The 21885-nt window shown below is 35.1% G+C and overlaps 1 protein-coding gene across 2 annotated transcripts; it reads left to right on the plus strand.

The window, feature by feature from the left end:
- The first annotated feature begins 554 nt into the window (after window positions 1-554).
- Window positions 555-21885, plus strand: LOC137013182 (gastrula zinc finger protein XlCGF57.1-like). 2 transcript variants are annotated; one of them, XM_067376821.1, is made up of 6 exons: window positions 5094-5603; window positions 6657-7675; window positions 8358-8386; window positions 17445-18057; window positions 21102-21212; window positions 21381-21885. In XM_067376821.1, the coding sequence occupies exons 1-6, from the start codon at window positions 5546-5548 to the stop codon at window positions 21747-21749; spliced, it is 2199 nt and encodes a 732-aa protein (XP_067232922.1). In that variant the 5' UTR covers window positions 5094-5545; the 3' UTR covers window positions 21750-21885. The 2 variants fall into 2 exon arrangements, with proteins under 2 accessions (XP_067232923.1, XP_067232922.1); XM_067376822.1 differs by lacking the exons at window positions 5094-5603; window positions 6657-7675; window positions 8358-8386; ... (1 more) ...; window positions 21102-21212; window positions 21381-21885 and adding exons at window positions 555-646; window positions 958-1074; window positions 2346-3457; window positions 4087-4264.

The following is a 21885-nucleotide window of genomic DNA, read 5'->3' on the forward strand; positions in this document are numbered from 1 at the left end:
TACAAACATAATTACCTGTTTTGGTAAATGTGACCAGTTATATCTGCATTAAGTGCCCAGTTTGTGTAAAATTGTAATGAAATACTTACATTTACCATTTACATTTACAAAATAAGTGTACAATACTACAAATAAGCCTTTGTAATGAAAGTTAAGGTCTATGTTTAATAAACATGTTAAATGAACATGTCTAATGGAAATACAAACCTTATCAATATTGTTTCAATTTCTCTCTGAACTGAAGCGAAGAATTGATAGTTTAACGGTACTGGAAATATAGAGCTCATTTCTGATAATAGCACCACTTTTGAGAAGATAATGACTAAAATACTATAAAGAAATAACAGTAGCCTACAGTATAGGCTAACATTCAGTTATTTAGTTGTGTTTTTAATTTGCCTTTCTTTAATTGATTATTTCACTTTACAACTTTAATTTTCACTTTACTGCGACACATTGTTATCTAAATAAAATTAAAAAAATCCCATCATTGGAGTTCCACCAGTAGAGGGCGCTCATGCAACCGAAGTAATGACACTCATTCGAGTCTAGGAGAAGAGGAGTGAGCGAGGAAAATTAACATAAATATGAGAACTGGAACACAGCCGTTAATTCTGCTCTAAATCTGCTGTTTTAGACTGTGACTGTGAGTACGTTCATTTTATCATTTATTATGAGAAATCTTATTCCAAACGACTAAACAAATCAGTTCATTTTAGTGAATCACTCAGAAATCAATCAAAATGAACTGCCGTGAAACGTTAACTCGTTACTGTTTCGTACATTACAAATTGTGACGATTACGAGTTGTGTTTACATTTTATGTAGTGAAACCTGGTAAACAGAGTTTCAAAATCCAATCCAAAGCAAGAGCAACATAAAAATCAGCTAGATGAGAAGACTTGTTACTAAACAATGAGAGTTTAAATGCTGGGGAATATTCCCATCTTCCCACAGGAGAAGAAGCAATCAGGAGGAATTACTCCAGGAGAAACTACTGACATACTGTTGTAAAGATGGAGTTTAAGGAAGAACCCTGTAGAATAAAAGATGAAGATACAGAGGATCTAATAGGTTGGTGTTTGCCTTCATTCTCTTTAATGACTGATGAGGAACATTAAGATGAAAACCGACATATCCTCCTGAGACCCAGGCATAGACTTTTTTTTGTTATGTAAAGAAAATTATATTTTATTGAATTTCTCTGAGACCATATCCCCTGGTTTCACAGACAAGTCTTAAGCTTGTCCTAGACTAAAATGCAACTTTAAGCTGTTTTAACTAAATGCAGCTTGTACTGATGCATCTTAAAACATGTCAGTGCCATTGGTTTGTCTTAAGATGCACACCAGTAATGTTTTTTTTTTCTAGTGAACATTTATAAAAGCCACTTAAATGCACTAATTGAACCAAGGCCTGATTTTGGTTTAGGCTAAGCCCTGTTTGTGAAACCAGGCCTATATCTCAGATTTAAGTCTGGATGTCCTATAAAGAGCACATTCATGGCTTTCAGAGATATCAAATGACATTTGATATCTCATTGACTGAATGATCAAATTTCGATTTCTTATGGAAATATGATAATATTTTGTAATTACGATTTATTCTGAGGAATTTTCGAATTTGTCATAAATAAGCATCTCAAGAAAACATTACAGGGTTTCAAAGCAAAATATGACTTTCTGTTACTAAACAGGGCATTAATTTCATACATGTACTCTGTAGAAGACACCAGGACTTACAACATTTTATCAGGCATTTCGGGGAGACACAAGTCAGTAGGGAAAGTAGTTATATAATAAATATTCCTATGAAATATGAGATATTTTTATGAAAATGTTGCAAAGTTTTTACTCCCATTATTATTTTTTTCATTACTTGTTGCCATAAGAACACATTGATATGCAAATTAAAAAAACTGACTGCCCATTTATATTTTACACAAACATAAAGTAAAACAGTACATCAAATCTTTCATAACGTATTTTAGAATCATCTTTATTCAAAGTTTGGTTGGAAATGGACTGAAACCTAAACATTGATTGGTAAATGAAAAAATAAACATTGTTTTTGCCTGTTCATGCCATTTTATTCCTGGTATCCTCTACAGAGGACATAGCATGAAATATTAATAAAATATCTTTTTCCCCCTCAATTGTTATGCTCCCAACAATATAATGACATAAAAAAACTAAATTCACACATAATACATATAACAATACATCTAAAACTAGATACTTGTAAATTATCTAGTAAGCTAGATTTGTGCTAAATTAAGAATCAACGTTATTTCTTTGTTTCTCATTTTTCCTTCATTAATTTTGGGAATTTAATGTTGATTTTAGACCCAATGGAAGTAAGTGATGTCAAACACCATCATTTCACAAAAGAAGATGGAAAACTGACATATAAAAATGAAGACAAACATCTGTTTCAAAAACCTCATCATTTCAAAAGTGAAGATGGAAATGCAGTCGGTTCAAGGACCGAAGAGAATTTCACACAAAAACAAGCTGGAAAATCTGGAGTCGAAGGATCTTTCACCTGCTCTGAGTGTGGAAAGAGTTTCACACAGAAATCAAACCTGAAGATACACATGAGAGTTCACACTGGAGAAAGACCGTTCACATGCACTCAGTGTGGAAAGAGTTTCCTACGTAAAAGACACCTAAATGACCACATGAAAATTCACACTGGAGAAAAAACATTCACATGCTTTCAGTGTGGAAAGAGTTTCTTACATAAAAGACACCTAAATGATCACATGAGAATTCACACTGAAGAAAAACCATTCACCTGCTCTGAGTGTGGAAAGAGTTTCAGGTACAAAAGCGTTCTCAAAAATCATCTGAGCTCTCACTCTGGAGTGAGATCATTCAGCTGTGATCAGTGTGATAAAACATTTGTTTTGGCATCAAAATTAAGAACACACCTTAAAATTCATACTGGTTTGAAGCTTCACTTTTGTTCTTTATGTGGGAAGGGTTTTACAGAACTGCACAATTTAAAAAAGCATGAGAATATTCATACTGGTGTGAGACCTCATGTGTGCTCTGACTGTGGGAAGAGCTACCATACATCCAGTGCCTTAAAATCACACCAGAGAATTCATACTGGAGAGAAACCATACAAGTGCTCACACTGTGAAAAGAGTTTCTCTCTCTCAAAATGTTTGAAAGATCATGAGAGAATTCATACTGGAGAGAGACCGTACAAGTGCTCACACTGTGAAAAGAGTTTCTCTCTCTCAAAATGCTTGAAAGTTCACGAGAGAGTTCATACTGGAGAGAGACCGTACAAGTGCTCGCACTGTGGAATGAGTTTTGCTTGGACAGGAAACCTGAGAGATCATGAGAGAGTTCATACTGGAGAGAAGCCGCACCAGTGCTCTTCATGTGGGAAGAGTTTCAGCCAATCATCTAATCTTCAGACTCATAAGAAAAAACACTGCATAAAGGTGTCTATTGAGCAAAGTTAATGTTCAAATCCATCAGTTGCAAATAATTAACTTACAAATAAAACATTTGACATTCACATTAAGCAAAAGCTTGATAATTTGCTAAAAATTGTTAGTAAAGTTTGATTGTTTGAATACGGTAAATGTTTGTAACGTACATGACTAAAACCACTTATGGATGTAATAAAATGATGCATGGAAAAGAAACTGTCAGCAGTCTTAGTAGTGAGTTTGATTCAGACATTGATAGTTTGTGTTGTTAATTACATGATGGAGTGAACAGTTTAGCACTGCTGCAGTGCATTTTACAGTTTCTCCTGCATTATTTTGATTATTAGAAATGAAAATTGATTGTCAAAAATTGAATGAGGTTTTAGTAATTTTAAACAGTATGAGTGAGTTTAATTTGTTGATTGATTGATAGTTAATCTGGTTAATGATTAATGCAGTGAGTACTGCTGTACAATCTCCAACAGCAGAATGCTACTTTTAATTCTTTTAAGTCTAATTCCTATAATGATATCTTAGTTTTATAGATAACTTGTGATTGCATTTCCTAAAGATATGGCCTGATTCTGTCCCACGTGCATCTTTGTGGCTCTTTGATCGCTGTCTTCATCTTACAACAGGCAGAAATATGGGCTGCAAAAAGATGACCTAATGAAGCAGAGCGGGATTATATGCATTCCTACCAGACATCCTTATCATTCACTAATGATAACAATGGTTTACTGGGAACTCAAGCAGCGTCATCACATAAAGAGGATGCCTGCAGAAGTGGGGATAAAATCTTGTATAACCAGAAACAGACTAACAAAGGAGTGTATAAAGAACAAAAACAATGTTTTTTATCCATCTGTCCATTGATGTGAATTTTGTTAGTTAAAATTAGAATTAATTTAGATAGGATTTAACACTACTTGCTTAAATTTGTTTTATATATATTGTTTGATTAAAAATAAAACCAAAAGCTGAAGCTTTTTTATGGTGTCAACAGTGTCTTCACAAATACAATCACTAAACTAAACTGATGGTGACAGCCATTAAACTCATTATTATTTTGTCACTGTACATTTGCATAAATGGGCGAACATAATCACTTGATTTGGTAAATGTGACCAGTTTAACTGCATGAAGTGCCCAGTTTGCGCTTGGCTAAAATTTTATTTAAATGCTTACATTTACAAAATAAGCGTATGATAGCAGAAATAAGCCTTTAAGGTCCACATTTAATAAAAATGTTAATTAAATGAAAATGTCTAATGAAATTACAACCTCATCAATATTCTTTCAGCTTCTCTCTGAACTGAATTGAAGAATTGATAGTTCAACAGTACTGTAAATATTTCTGATAATAACATCATTTTTGAGAAGATAATGGCTAAAATACTATAAAGAAAAAATAGTAGCCTACTGTATAGGTTAACATTCAGTTCTTTCGTTTTGTTTTTAATTTGCCTCTCTATAATTGATTATTCCACCTTACAACTTTCATTTTCACTTTACCGTGATACATCGTTATCTAAATTAAAAAATAAATCTCATCATTGGAGTTCTGCCAGTAGAGGGTGCTCGTGCAACCGAAGCAATAACACTCGTACGAGTCTAGGAGAAGAAGAGAAGTGAGCGAGGGAAGGGAACATAAACATGTGAAGTGGAACACAGCTGTTCATTCTGCTCTTAATCTGCTGTTTTAGACTGAGTAACGTTACATTTATTTTAATATTTATTTGGAGAAATCTAAATCCAAACGACTAAACGAGTCAGTTCATTTAGTGAGTCACTCAGAAATCAATCAAAATGAACTGACTGATGTACATTACGGCCGTGAAACGTAAACTCGTTACTGTTTTTGTTTACAATTTGTGAAGATTACGAGTTGTGTTTTCATTTTATGTAGTGAAACCTGGTAAACACAGTTTTATCAGATCCAAAGCAAGAGCAACATAAACATCAGCTAGATGAGTAGACTTGTTACTAAATAGTGAGAGTTTAAATGCTGGGGAATATTCCCATCTTCCCACAGGAGAAATAAAGGCAATCAGGAGGAATTACTCCAGGAGAAACTACTGACATACTATTGTAAAGATGGAGTTTAAGGAAGAACCCTGCAGAATAAAAGATGAAGATACAGAGGAATTAATAGGTTGGTGTTTTCCTTCATTCTTTTTAATGGCTGATGAGAAACATTAAGATGAAAACTGACATATCCTCCTGAGATCCAGGCATAGACTTTTTTCCCTCTGTAGAGGACATTATATTTTATTGAATTCCTCTGAGAACATACATCTCACAGTTTTAAGTCAGGATGTCCTGTACATTCCAGCACATTTGGGGCTTTTCAGAGATATCAAATGACATTTGATTTCTCATTGACTGAATGATCAAATTTAGATTTCTTATGGAAATATGATAATATTTTGTAATTATCATTTAAATCTGAGTAATTTTCAAATTTGTCATAAATAAGCTTCTCAAGAAAACATTATGGGGATCAAAATATGACTTTCTGTTACTAAACATGATTTCATACATGTCCTCTGTATAAGACACCAGGACTTAAAACATTTTATCAGGCATTTTGGGGAGACACAAGTTAATAGGGAAACAAAATTATATATCAATATATGAAATATGAGATATTCTTATGAAAGTGTTGCCAAGTTTTTACTCCCATTATTTCTTTTTTCATTACACGTTGCCACAAGAACACATTAATATGCAAATTAAATAAATTCACTACCCATTTATGGCAATTTTACACAAACATAAAGGAAAACAGATCTTTCATAACATATTTTAGAATCATCTTTATTCAAAGTTTGGTTAAAAATTGCATGAAACCTAAAAATTGATTGGTAAATGAAAAAAGAAACATTGTTTTTGCCTGTACATGTGTTATCATGCCATTTTATTTTCTTAATTGATTCCTGGTGTCCTCTACAGAGGACATGGCATGAAATATGAATAAAATATATATATATTTTTTTTTTCAATTTTTATGCTCCCAACAATGTAATGACATAAAAAAACTAAATTCACAAACACAAAAATGCTCTGGTTCTCAGGAGGATATAACAATGCATCTAAAACTAGATACTAGTAGACTCAGTAGTAAGCTAGATGTGTGCTAGATTAAGTATGAACTTTATTTCTCATTTTTCCTTCTTTAATTTTGGGTATTTAATGTTGATTTTAGACCCGATTGAAGTGAATGAAGACAAACAACATTTTACAAATGAAGATGGAAAACTGACATATAAAAATGAAGACAAACAACATCTGTTTCAAAAACCTCATTTCAAAACTGAAGATGGAAATGCAGTCTGTTCAAAGATTGAAGAGAATTTCACACAAAAACAAGCTGGAAAATCTGGAGTCGAAGGATCTTTCACCTGCTCTGAGTGTGAAAAGAGTTTCACACAGAAATCAAACCTTAATAGACACATGAGAGTTCACACTGGAGAAAGACTTTTCACATGTATTCAGTGTGGAAAGAGTTTCCTACATCAAAGACACCTAAATGATCACATGAAAATTCACACTGGAGAAAAACCGTTCATATGCTCTCAGTGTGGAAAGAGTTTCCTACATCAAAGACACCTAAATGATCACATGAGAATTCACACTGGAGAAAAACCATTCACCTGCACTCAGTGTGGAAAGAGTTTCAGGTACAAAAGCGTTCTCAAAAATCATTTGCGCTCTCACTCTGGAGTAAGATCATTCAGCTGTGATCAGTGTGATAAAACATTTGTTTTGGCATCAAACTTGAGAGCACACCTTAAAATTCATACTGGTTTGAAGCCTCACTTTTGTTCTTTATGTGGAAAGAGTTTTTTAGAACTGCACAATTTAAAGCAGCATGAGAATATTCATACTGGTGTGAGACTTCATGTGTGCTCTGACTGTGGGAAGAGCTACCATACATCCAGTGCCTTAAAATCACACCAGAGAATTCATACTGGAGAGAAACCGTACAAATGCTCACACTGTGAAAAGAGTTTCTCTTACTCAAAATGCTTGAAAGATCATGAGAGAATTCATACTGGAGAGAGACCGTACAAGTGCTCGCACTGTGGAATGAGTTTTGCTCGGACAGGAAACCTGAGAGATCATGAGAGAGTTCATACTGGAGAGAAGCCGCACCAGTGCTCTTCATGTGGGAAGAGTTTCACCCAATTATCTAATCTATATACTCATAAGAAAAAACATTGCATAAAGGTGTCTATTGAGCAAAGTTAATGTTCAGATCCATCAGTTGCAAATAATTCACTTACAAGTAAAATATTTGACATATTAGCAAAAGCTGGATAATTTGCTAAAAATTAGTAGTAAAGTTTGATTGTTTGAAAATGGTAAACCTTTGAAATGTAAATGACTAAAACCACTTATGGATGTAATAAAATGATGTATGGAAAAGAAACTGTAAGCAGTCTTAGTAAGTTTGATTCAGACATTGATAGTTTGTGTTGTTAATTACATGATGGAGTGAACAGTTTAGCACTGCTGCAGTGCATTTTACAGTTTCTCCTGCATTATTTTGATTATTAGAGATGAAAATTGATTATTTGTCGACTTCAAATGAGGTTTTAGTAATTTTGAACAGTATGAGTGAGTTTAATTCGTTGATTGATCAAACGTTATTCTGGTTAATGATTTAATGCAGCGAGCACTGCTGTAGTTTATCACAACACTCTCCAACAGCACTACTTTTAATTCTTTTAAGTCTAATTCCTGGTCAAATTAGAATGTTATCTTAGTTTTATAGATCACGTGTGATTGCATTTCCTAAAGATATGGCCAGATGTGCAGTCTACCAATAACATTAGACTAGAGTGACAGCACTAGGAACACCCACAAGCATCTTTACAGTACAGTACAGAGACAAGCGACATACAGAATTCACACTGGAGAAAAACCGTTCACATGCACTCAGTGTGGAAAGAGTTTCAGGTACAAAAGTGTTCTCAGAAATCATCTGCGCTCTCACTCTGGAGTGAGATAAAAAAAAAAATGACTTAAAGACTTAAGATTCCAGCGTCTATATTTAACCAAAGTTTTAAAATAAAAAATGTTACACAAAACAAGTCCATTAAGGCTTTTAAGTCCAAAGGTTTAAACATTTAAAAAAATATTGATAAAATATCATTCATTTCTGAGCATTTCTATTAATTTTTCTTGAAATAATGCAGTGATTGTGATCTGACAAAAAAGTACAGTTTAAAAATGTCTAAATATACATATCCAAATGCAAGAACCTAGACTAATTGTGTCTGAATCCAAGCAACTAGGGAATACACAGTTATGTTTATATTGCAGCAAGTCTGATTTGTTTCATGTTCTGTTCAGGGGCCCGTTCTTCGTACGTCGCTAACTCAGTTAGCTGGATTTGATTGTTGACGATTTGGCATGATCTTGGATCGTTTGGTTCTTCGAAGCTCATCCTAGACTTGCTGTCATAGCAACAGGTCCGTAAGCTCAAACCTGCTCGGGAGCAGGCTTATTTCATGTAAACAGGATTAGATTGCATCTTTTTGAGCGGAGGTGATGTTTAAAGTCTGTCCCAGCCTCTGCTACTTTCCCACAAGAGTACCCTGATGTAAACCAGGGATAATAATAATGATTTAAAAATGTGCAAATAACACTGTAATTCCGTGTAGTGTCATAATATAGACACAGACAGTTTTACTCTGTGAGAGATTCATTCGTGAGGGAATAATTACGTAATATTTTTTATTGGAGTTTTACACACATGATGTAAAGATGTCTATGCCATACATGCATTTGTGCATTTGAACCGCGACATATATTATGGGAGTGGCTTGATGAAGGGCAGGAGATGCAGATAACTTGATCTTGACCCTTAAGAAACTTCAATTAATGCTATCGAATATGCTTCAAAGGTAAATTAGTTGTTAATTACAACATTGAAATAAAAAATTGAATGTACAAATAATAAAAATTGTGAATAGCCTAAATAATTGGGTAATCATGTAAAAAAAAAAAAAAAAAATAGTGCACATTTCATTTATCTACGAAGAACGGGCACCAGGTGTGATCTAAGTGCATGTATGTTCTGTTCCTGTGTTATGGGTTTTGTTTATCTGTTTGCTCTATATTTATATTTACCATGGTATTACAGATAAGAAATGGGTGCATAATTTATAGGTGAATATTTAGTACCATAAAATACTTTTATAGAGTGTGTTTTCCTGCCCCGCAATAAAGCAGACCAGCAATATTAATGCATAGACTTCAGTATGTCAGTTCTCTGCTGATCGTATATTTAGTTTGTTCTATTTACAGAGAGTTTTTCTTTGTGTGACATTAATGGGAAAATTAAACACTCATAACCATAGTTTGTTCAAAACTGGAGATTATGGGAAGGTCAAAATGCCCTCAAATTTAAGTATGATGTTGTTTGTTGGGAGTAAATATAGTAAATGTAATTGAATTACATCAATCAGTCTATTACTTCTCTATCTATATGCTGACAAATTCAGTTTGCTAGTCTGGATGTTAAGAGGTGATGCATTATTATTACTGATATAAATTATTGTATTTATATCTTTTATATAATTTTCAATACAAAAAGAAAAAATAACAAAATCTTATAGGCTACTTATTGATTGACTTTATTTATGAACCAATTTTCTTCAGTCAACTAATCAAAGGGTTTGTATATACTGAGAAAACCTAAAAGTAACAATTTCCATAACATTGTTCTTCTGAACATGCCCTTTTTTATTTTGTGCAAATTAAGGCTATAAACAGTGTGAAGAAGGCAAAAAATACAATAAAATAGGGGCATACAGACATCACAAGAGGTTAAAATAATTGAATCAATACAGCATTACATTTTGTCAGAGTAAATAATAATAATAATACATTTAAAGGTTCTTTACAATAGAATCAAGGATGTTAAATGTTTTCGACGAACATGCCATTGTAATGGAGCGCAAAAAAAGTTAAATTAATGCAGAAATGGGGACAGCGCCATCTGTCTTGTGCGTGATGTTTTTTAGCGTGTGAAATAGGAACCGCCCACAGCAGAGATAAAGAGACATGCTGTGGGTAATTGCACGTTTTGAGCAGTGCTAGAATTATCAGATAAAAGTGTTCAAAACACATAAATAATTGGTTTATTGTGGATTTATCCTCATGACCAGCAAAGGACCAGCATAAACCAACTCAAACCAGCTTCCATGCTTCAAACATACCTAACCAGCTTGCTGTTTTTTTCAGCAGGGATGGCGGCATTTGTTTTCATTTCAGCCACATACGTTTGTTGAAGTCATCTTACTGCACTGTTTCAGACCGTGAGTGCATTTAATTGTTATTAAGAGAAATTTGACAATTTATACAGTGAGCTCGACCAGCGTTTGATTCCTGAACAAATGGCTCTTAAGAATCTGTTCATACAACGGGGCTTAAAGGCACCTTTGATTTGGTTTTCCTTTAAACCACTAGATGCCACAAAAAAAAAAAAAAAAAACTTGGAGCAGCACTATTCTATACATCTGCTTTTCAAGATGCAATTTGAAAATTTGTCTGATCTTTGAAAAAGTTCATGGTCAGCAGCTCAAAGTTGATTCTGTGCTAATTTATGTTTTTTAAAATGTTGTAGATTTAAGTATCAAATGAGAATCCCTGAAATTATTGAATATATTAGACAATGGTCTTACATATATTTATTTATTTTTGTTCAAGGTATTTAAATGAACAGTTTTTCAATAACGGAAGAATATGTAAAATTATTATATTTGGGGTAAAAAGTGCCACTGCTGTTGGGAAACAATAATAAAGGAACAATCATTAACATGATGGTAAACAGCTGTCTTACTTTCCCATTGGTTGACATGATTAGATTCAGATGGTAAATATCATATATTAAGTTGGGTGTCCACCTTAGAGATAATCAACATATTTATAATGAAATTATCATATTTAGAAATTATATTAATCAAAATGTATAATAAAACATACTTTATTGTTACTATTGTAAATCTATATTAAATTATAATGGGATCTCCTTCAGGGCTTTCAGAATATTTACTTTTTAAAATAATTTTGTTTGTAGTTTTAAAATATATTTTCATATTGGCATTATTTTAATGAGTGTGTATTTATTGAGCAAAAATGAATTATTTTATTTATCAAAATAAACAGAAAATACTACAAACTTTTCTAAAGTGATTTTGAACAAGTATTGACCTAGTAAAAGTAAAGAAAAACATTACTAACATTTGAAGTAAATACAATAAATTTAGCTAAATCCACCTCATATGTAGATTTTTAGATAAAATAAACCACTTTTATGATTTATTTTCACACAAAATCTGTTGCTCTATAAATGTTTGTTGTGTCTGCTGGCAGATCAATAATAACAAGACACCATCGTCTGCGGTTTAACTCACGTTATTTTACTGAACTGGAACTCAATTCTCAATACATCACTATATAGGTCACCACTAGGGGGCAGGCTTTTCACAAAACTATGATACCCCAAAGTACATACATTACACTTTCCTCCCCCACTAGATTAATCATACTGAGAAAATGAAATCCAAACTATAACTTACTGTATAACATTTACAGTTAATCTAACACAATGTTGCTAATTATAACATATCTACAAATCAAGCCTTTGTGGAGGATTTCTACATCTCTCAGGATAACGTCTCTGTAAGCCTGGGTAAGTTTCAGGTACAGGTGCAACTGGAATTGTCACAACTGGTTCATCTTTGTGCGGCTCAGATTCATTCACATTAACTGATGTAGGAGGGGCAGTTTCAACAGCATAATTGTCCTTGTCATTTGAATCAGTTACAGGTAAAGGTGAGGATTTTGTCTGGCGATCCACCAACTGATCTACATGGCGTCTCCATGTGTTTTCTCCAACCTTCACTGTGTACGTCAAGGATCCAGTTCTGGTGGCGATGGTACCTGGTTTCCACTTTTCCAGTCTGTAGTCACGTGCTAAGACCTCTTGTCCAACTTGGAAGTTTCTTGCGGGTCTGTCCTTCATATGCACAAATTGTTTTTTTCCACGTGACTTCGAAAATTGGGTTTGATGAGATCCAAGCGAGATCTTAAGTTTCTCTTAAGAAACATCATCGCTGGTGTTTGACCAGTCGTGGCGTGTTGCATTTTTTTTTTTTACGTGAAAAGGAAGTTGTCTATTTTGTGTTGTAATGAAATGTTGTCGTTGTCCATTGCTTTTATTGCTTTCTTGAAAGTCTGTACAAACTTTTCCGCCAAGCCATTAGTGGCAGGATGGTATGGTGCGGAAGTGATGTTTAACTCAGTTCAGCTTCATGAATTTCTGAAACTCATCTGAGACGAACTGTCGTCCATTATCTGTGCATATCTGCTCTGGCAACCCGTTCCTGGAGAATATTATTCTCAACACTGAAACAGTCTTTCCAGATGTGGTTGTCTTCATCGGGACAACTTCAGGCCATTTAGAATGCGCGTCCACGGCGATCAAGAACATGGGGTCCTTGAATGGTCCAGCAGAGTCAACGTGCACTCGTTGCCATGGTGTTGACGGCCATTCCCAGGGATGCAAAGGAGCTAATGGTGGAGAGTTCTGGGTCCTTTGACATCCAGGACAAGACTTTGCCAGATCCTCAATCTGCTTATCGATTCCTGGCCACCACATATAACTACGTGCAAGATTCTTCATTTTTACCGTGGCCAAATGTCCTTTGTGCAAGGTGTCCAACATCTTACTGTGATGTGTGGATTAAGAGTTGTCATTCCCTCCAAATTGCAGTGTTCCTTGACACACGGAAAGCTGTTCTCTCCACGCTTAGAATGCTGGATACAGTGAATTACCATGTGCTGGCCATCCACTGTGATGTCATAGACTTTGGACAATGTCGGGTCGTTACGGGTTTCTCTCTGAATACTGGCATTTTTTACAGGTAACTGTCTCACAATTGTGGTGTGAAACACATCAGCTGGATCTTCACTATGTGACTCTTCTGTCAACTTCAGTGGATGACGTGACAAGCCATCCGCTTTACTGTGTAGTTTGGTGCATTTGTACTCAATATCATATTGGTGAGCACCCAAGAAGAGTGACCAACGTTGCAGCCTAGCCGAGGCCATAATTGAGACACACTTCCGCACATTGAAGATGGAGACCAAGATGCTCTGTGATCAGGGTAAACCTTTGACCATATAGATAATGGTGGAACTTTTTTTCACCCCACACCAGACTAAGTGCTTCTCGGTCTATTTGTGCGTAGTTACGTTCTGCTGCCGTTAGTGATCTCGATGCGAAGGCTATCGTTTTTCTGTGCCTTTTGGAAACTTGTGTGACAGCACAGCACCAATTTGGCGACACATCGCATGCCAGCCTGATAGGTATGGATGGGTTAAAATGTGTCAGCACTACATCAGAAGTTATGAGCATCTTGGTCTTCTGGAAAGCTTGTTCGCAACTGTCTGACCATTTCCACTTTGTTCTTGTTTGCAATAGTGCATTCAATGGATGTTGCACAGTCGAGAGGTTTGGAAGAAATTTGTGGTAGTAGTTCACAAGCCCGAGATATGATTGAAGTTGAGACACATTCTGTGGGTGTGGTGCATTTAACACAGCTTCAATTTTGTCCTGTGACTTGTGTTAGACCATCTTTGTCTATCACATGACCACAATAAGAAATTCGAGACTTGAAAAACTCACATTTTTCTTTGTTAGCTCTTAGTCTATACTCACGCAGTCGAGTCAGCACCCATTGTAAGTTCTGGAGGTGATCTGCATCACCTTCCCTGTCACAATGATATCGTCCAGGTAACACTGCGTTCCCGGGATGCCCTGTAGCACCTGGTCCATTGCTCTTTGCCACAAGGCAGGGGCTGATGCGATTCCAAAGACAAGACAGTTGTACTGATAGAGCCCTTTATGTGTGTTGATGGTCAAGAATTTCTTGGATTGCTCATCCATCTCCATTTGGAGGTAAGCTTGGGCCAAGTAAATTTTTGAAAAGTGTTCACCACCAGACAAGGATGCGAAAATATCTTCAGTGCGTGGCAGGGGATACTGTACTGCATGAAGAGCTGGATTAATAGTCACTTTAAAGTCCCCACAAATACGCACATCCCCTGTTTTCCCCTTTTTGATCACTGGTACTATGGCGTTGCCCATTCACTCCGTTCGATTTTAGTCAGGATTCCTGTTTTTTCCAAATGATCCAGCTCCGCCTCCACCTTAGGACGAATTGCATAGGGGACTGGGCGGGCTTTAAAGAATTTTGGAGAAGTCTCTTCTTTCAGCTCCAGATTCCCTTTTATTCCTTTAAGTGTTCATGTTCCTTTCTGAAACACAGGTTCTGCATTTTGTACAATTTGCGTTAAAGTCATTTGTGTCTCTTTGTTTGTAATTTGCTGGGACACACTCAAGTTTTTTATTGTGTGCCAGTCCAGAGGTATTTTCCTCAACCACTCACGTCCGAACAATGCAGGCCCTCCATTTTCCAATACGTACAGGTTGAGCTGTTGCTTATTTTCTTTGTACTTCACAGTTACTGGTAATTTTCCTTTCGGAGACACTTTTTCACCAGTATAAGTCTTTAATATCACTGATGTCTTTTGCAGTGGTATTTTTGAAAACAGTCGTTTGTAATCAGCAGCTGAGATGACCGATAAGGCAGATTCAGTGTCTAACTCCATTTTGAGTTTAACTCCTGACACTTCTGGTGTGAGCCAAATAACTCTTCGATCTGTCTCCTTAATATTGTACAGTTCCAGACATGAGAGATCATCAGTATCTGAACTTGTGTTCACTACATTCTCAGTTACTTGATGTACAGTGGTGGATTTATGTTTCACTTTGTGCGTTCTGTCTTTGTGTATCTTCTGTTTTTCCGTTTTGCATACTCTCTCGACGTGCCCATTTTTATGACATCTTCTACACTCTTTATCCTTGAACCAGCAGTCATTCGCATCATGAGACATTTTTCCACAGCGATAACATTTCTGTTTTCTTTCCGATTTCATTGACAGTTTATTTGTCGCACATTCCATTGATTTTTGTTGCAATTCTAATGCATCTTTTGCTGCAGTCTCCATGGATACTGCTATGTTCAGTGCATGATCGAGTGTCAAATCTTTTTCTGTCAGCAGTCTTTTTTGTGTACTTTCATTATGCATTCCACACACAAGCCTGTCTCTTAATGCATCTGCCAGTCCAGCTCCGAATTGACAATGCTCTGACAATCGGCGTAACTCAGCTATGTATTCGGAAATGCTTTCTCCTTTAGCTTGTTTCCGCTTGTGGAATCTGAATCTTCCTGCAATTACTAAGGGTTTGGGGTTCAAATGTTCATTTAAAATGTCCACAATTTGCTGGAACGATTTATCAGCTGGCTTTTCAGGGGTTAATAGACTACGAAGCAATCCATATGTCTTCGCTCCCATCACGCTCAGCAAAACAGCCACTTTCTTATCATTTTCAATGGCATTAGCTACACAGTATAGCTCCACCCTTTCCACATAAGTTCCCAAATCCTCAGCATTATTATCAAATGCGGTGATAACTCCAATCATTGTCATTTTTGCTCGTTTGCAATTTCACTTTATACATTAATTTGCCTTTTCTCTCTCTTCCATGTAACTCATGCGCTTTTTCCGTGTTTCTTGTCCATTCAGGGTTTTTTTTTTTTTTTTTTTTTTTTCGCATCTGTGGTTGTCGATCCAGACCTCGTCGCCAATTCTGTTGTGTCTGCTGGCAGATTAATAATAACACGACACCATCTTCTATGGTTTAACTCACGTTATTATTTTTACTGAACTGGAACTCAATTCTCAATACATAACTATATAGGTCACCACTAGGGGGCAGGCTTTTCACAAAACTATGATACCCCATAGTACATACATTACAATGTTCAATACACATTTTTTTTTTTCTGCAATCATACATCATGGGCGTAGTGAAAATCAAAATTTTTCTTAAGGTGTGCCTTTAGCCTTATTGTACCCTAGTGAACAAAAACCAATCTAGTGTAGTGATTACTGAAATCATTTGAAATTAATTTATTTTGGCTATGGTTCCTCTCTTTGATGTCGCTGATATGGAAGTAATTTCACATGTTATTCATGATTTGTGATATGTGGGATAATTTACATTTTTGGGTGAACTATCCCTTTAAGGACTCAGTGAAGAATTAACTGACCAAAACTGTACCGTGAAAGATTTCATGAATCACTACAGTCTGTTTGAACCTAGTGTGACCTGATTAGGTGACCAGTGTTCAAGCTAATTTATCTAATGATTTGAACCATCAGAAAATTTCAAACTGAAAAATATCCTTGCCTACCATCTTAAACTGTGAAAAATTGAGAGTGTTTGTAAGTGTGATGATCATCTGCTAAATGAGCAACAGTGACCACAATTTACACTTTCAGTCAGTGAAGCCGCTCATGAGAGTTTAAATGCTGGGAAATATTCCCATCTTTCCACAGGAGAAGAAGCAAGCAAAAGGAATTACTCCAGGAGAAACTACTGACTTCTAAAGATGGAGTTTAAAGAAGAACCCTGCAGAATAAAAGATGAAGATACAGAGGAACAAATAGGTTGGTGTTTTCCTTCATTCTCTTTAATGACTGATGAGGAAAGTTAATATGTAAAATTACACATAACAATATATCTGAAACTAGACACTAATAGACTCAGTAGTAAACTAGATTTGTGCTAAATTAAGAATGAACTTTATTTTCTTGATTGCTCATTTGTCTTTTTTTAATTGAAATTACTATGTTGATTTTTAGACCTGATGGAAGTGAATGAAGACAAACACAATCATTTCACAAATGAAAATCAAAAACTACTGACATATAAAAATGAAGACAAACAACATCTGTTTCAAAAATCTCATAATTTCAAAAATGAAGATGGAAATGCAGTTGTTTCAAATACTGAAGAGAATTTCTCACAAAAACAAGCTGGAAAATCTGGAGTCAAAAGATCTTTCACCTGCTCTGAGTGTGGAAAGGGTTTCATACGTAGAGGACACTTAAATGTGCACATGAGAATCCACACTGGAGAAAAACCGTTCACATGCACTCAGTGTGGAAAGAGTTTCATTCAGAAAGAAAACCTAATTGTTCACATGAGAATTCACACTGGAGAAAAACCGTTCACATGCACTCAATGTGGAAAGAGTTTCACTCAGAAAAGCTTTCTCAATGATCACCTGCGCTCTCACTCTGGAGTGAGATCATTCAGCTGTGATCAGTGTGATAAAACATTTGTTTTGGCATCAGGCTTAAGAAAACACCTTAAAATCCATTCTGGTGTGAAGCCTCACATTTGTTCTTTTTGTGGAATGAGTTTTACACTACTGGAACATTTAAAAGTGCACCAGCGTATTCATACTGGTGTGAGACCTCATGTGTGCTCTGACTGTGGGAAGAGCTTCACTACATCCAGCTACTTAAAAAGACATCAGAGAGTTCATACTGGAGAGAAACCGTACAAGTGCTCACACTGTGGAAGGAGTTTCTCTCGGTCAGAAGACATGAAAGCTCATGAGAGAGTTCATACTGGAGAGAAGCCGTATCAGTGCTCTTCATGTGGGAAGAGTTTCATCCAAATATCTCATCTACGGACTCATAAGAAAAAGAATTGCCTGAATGTGTCTAATTGAGCAAACTTTCATGTTCAGATCCATCATTTACATTTAAATAGTTTGATATTCTCAGGGTTTCTACACATGTAAAGTATTTCAGTAAATGTACTGACTACTTTGTAGTTGTACCGATTATCAAAGATAGTAGCAACTTTTACTCTCTACTTGAAGTAAATGTACTTTTTACTCCAATACATTTGTGATGAGTAATGCAATTACACACATTTTGCATGGCACCTAAATTTTTCTGCAGCAGTATTGCCATCTAAAGTCATTGAAGGTACCATATCTTGTGCGTTTTGCCTTTACTCACACAAACTTGCCATCTCTGTCTGCCTTCTACTCTCAAAAAAATAACTCTTTGAACAAACATAAAAAAATCATGGAAAGGATTATCACATGATTAAGTTGCTTTATTTCAGCATTATGCAATTCTGTTATTCCAATTTAATGTACTTATATTGGGTCAACTTAAGGTTGATTCAACTTATTTACTATGGTTGGGCCCAGCTTAATTTAATAGTATCAGCCCAACTAAATTGCAATGTTTTGGAAAATAAATAAAAAGCAATAAATAAATAAATTGTTTTCATATACATTGATTTTTACAATTAATTTTTCTTGTTTTGTCTTCTTTTGTGATGTGTTTTTATAATTGAAATTACTATGTTGATTTTAGACTTGATGGAAGTGAATGAAGACAAATCTAGAATCAGATGTGATACTGGATACATCCAAAATGCCTTAACCAAAAACATTGTAAAGCCTATATTGATCATAAGTCCATTGGTGGTAATGGTTTTGCAATCAACATAGGCTTACAATGCTTTTGGGAAATGCAACCCAGAACACTACCACAATGATTACTTTCTTAGTAAAGAAACTTAAAAGTTTGTTACCAGGTCCTCAACCCAAGCACAAGTGCAACAATTCACCACAATGGTAACCCTAAAACTATTGATTAACAGAAACTTTTAAATACCAACATAATCTCAACTTCCTAAAAACTTCTTAAAATAACACTTTATTTCAACATTTACACTCCTAGTTCAGCCCCTTTGCAAAGCATGATGGGAAGTGAAAATCCTGTTTGATTGAGTCTTGGTTGGGTTTACTTGATTTAAACATGTTATTCCAATATGAAAACATCAAGTTAAGTCAAAGAGTAATCGTTTCAAGTCAATTTAACATGAATTAGTCGCATTTAAACCAGAAACCTGATACAATGGTGTTGAATCAAAATAAATTGTTTAAATAAACTGAACAGCATTTTTTTTTTTTTTGAGTGTAAAAATCAGCAAAAAAAGCTTTGAACATCACAAAACATCAGTGGAGAAAGGCATATTCATCGTAACATCATAATAAACATCATACATTTAATTTCTTCCACTGTATTACTAAAAGTACACTGATTTTTCATATCAACAGAAAAATGTACCAATATGGCTTCTCTTGAGACTCTCCTGCTTTGTTAGCATTAATGATAAGCTAAAGCCGCATCCGCACTACAACGTGATTGGTTACAAGGTAGTTTGTGATGTCAGAAACACCAGCCATTTAAAATCATGTTTTTAAGACTGTCTTTGGTTCACTGAACTATTAAGGAGAAAATACTCAGCAATGGTCTTGTAAATTTGCGCATGTCTGAAAGTATATTAAAACACCACATAGACATATAAACAACATTAAAAAATTAATTTTCATTACAGGGGGTCATTAAAAACTCCAACAAAAAAAAAAAAAATTAAATAATACTTGTACAGTCTAAATTAAAAAATAAAGTCAAGATTTATATTAAAATCAACAACATCAGTAACAGTTGCAGGTTGGTTGGTTGATGATTCAGGTGGTTTACAATTGCAAACTCCTTAGCAAATATTTGAAGAGTTCATCTTTATCCTAAATCAAACCTACTTGGTGAGATAAATAGTGTTTGTAAAATCTTAGCGTAGATAACAGATCGTGGTTGTCTTGTATCTACTCTATGCAGATTAGTTTAACGGAGATTGGTTTCTGCCAGTAGAGGGCGCTCGTGTAACTGAAACAATGACACACATCCGAGTCTAGGAGAAGAAGAGAAGTGAGCGAGGGAAGGGAACAAAAACGTGAAGTGGAACACAGGCGTTCATTCTGCGCTGAATCTGCTGTTTTTCAGACTGTAAGATTATTATTTTTTATCATTTATTAGGAGAAATCTAAATTCAAACGACTAAACGAGTCAGTTTATTTAGTGAATCACTCAGAAATTCGAAATTAATCTACTGATATTGTACATTACGTTCGTGAAACATAAACTCGTTTCTGACTAGTTTTTCACTTTACAGTTTGTAAAGATTATGAGTTGTTTTAATTTTTATGTAATGAAACCTGGTAAACAGTTTTTAATGTATGTAAATCATATCTAAAGTAGGACCAACATAAAAATCAGTTAGAGGAGTTGAATTGATTCTTAATAATGAGAGTTCATCATGAGAGATTAAATGCTGGGGAATATTCCCATCTTCCCACAGGAGAAGAAGCAATCAGGAGGAATTACTCCAGGAGAAACTCCTGACATATTATTGTAAAGATGGATTTTAAGGAAGAACTCTGCAGAATAAAAGATGAAGATACAGAGGAACAAATAGGTTTGTGTTTTCCTTCATTCTCTTTAAAGACTTGATGAAAACTGATATACAACAATACATCTAAAACTATAGTAGACTCAGCAGTAAACTAGATTTTTGCTAAATTAAAAATGAACTTTCATTTCTTTGTTGCTGATTTATCTTTTTTTTTAAATTGAATTTAATATGTTGATTTTAGACCTGATGGAAGTGAATGAAGACAAACCTCGTCATTTCACAAATGAAGATGGGAAACATTTTTTTCAAAAACCTGATTTAAAAAATGACGATGGAAATGCAGTTGTTTTAAAGACTGAAGAGAATTTCACACAAAAACAAGCTGGAAAATCTAGAGTCAAAAGACCTTTAACCTGCTCTGAGTGTGGAAAAAGTTACACACAGATATCAAACCTTAAGAGACACATGAGAATTCACACTGGAGAAAAACCGTTCACATGCACTCAGTGTGGAAAAGGTTTCACTCAAAAAAACGTTCTCAAAGAGCATATGCGCTGTCACTCTGGAGTGAGATCATTCAGCTGTGATCATTGTGCTAAATCATTTGTTTTTAAACAAAACTTAAGAAGACACCTTAAAGTTCATGCTGCTGTGAAGCCTCACTTTTGTTCTATTTGTGGAAAGAGGTTTTCAAGACCACAACATTTACAAGTTCACCAAACTATTCATACTGGTGTGAGACCTTATGTGTGCTTTGACTGTGGGAAGAGCTTCACTACATTAGACACATTAAAAATACACCAGAGAATTCATACAGGAGAGAAACCGTACAAGTGCTCACACTGTAAAAAGGTTTTCGCTCATTTAGGGACCCTGAAACATCACCAGAGAAGTCATACTGGAGAGAAACCGTACAAGTGCTCACACTGTGGAAGGAGTTTCTCTCGGTCAGAAAAAATGAAAGCTCATGAGAGAGTTCATACTGGAGAGAAGCCGTTCCAGTGCTCTTCATGTGGGAAGAGTTTCATCCAAATATCTCATTTACGAACTCATAAGAAAAAGAATTGCCTGAATGTGTCTAATTGAGCAAACTTTCATGATCAGATCCATCACTTACATGAAAATAGTTTGATATTCTACATTCCTATGCTGTATATAGACAAGTGTGGAAATTGGTTGTATCCTGTGAATATGTATGGAAAAATATTTGTTTTGTACACTA

The sequence above is a fragment of the Chanodichthys erythropterus genome, chromosome 22 (genome assembly GCF_024489055.1).
Source record: "Chanodichthys erythropterus isolate Z2021 chromosome 22, ASM2448905v1, whole genome shotgun sequence".
Lineage (NCBI taxonomy): Eukaryota > Metazoa > Chordata > Actinopteri > Cypriniformes > Xenocyprididae > Chanodichthys > Chanodichthys erythropterus.

What these genes read in the sequence shown, in the direction of transcription:
- LOC137013182 (XM_067376821.1), top strand. Translation starts at nt 5,546, where the DNA reads ATGGAGTTTAAGGAAGAACCCTGCAGAATAAAAGATGAAGATACAGAG. An exon ending in CTCATAAGAAAAAACATTGC is followed by an intron (nt 7,676 to 8,357) that starts ATAAAGGTGTCT and finishes CAAGCGACATAC; the next exon opens with AGAATTCACACTGGAGAAAA. An exon ending in AAAACGTTCTCAAAGAGCAT is followed by an intron (nt 21,213 to 21,380) that starts ATGCGCTGTCAC and finishes TTACAAGTTCAC; the next exon opens with CAAACTATTCATACTGGTGT.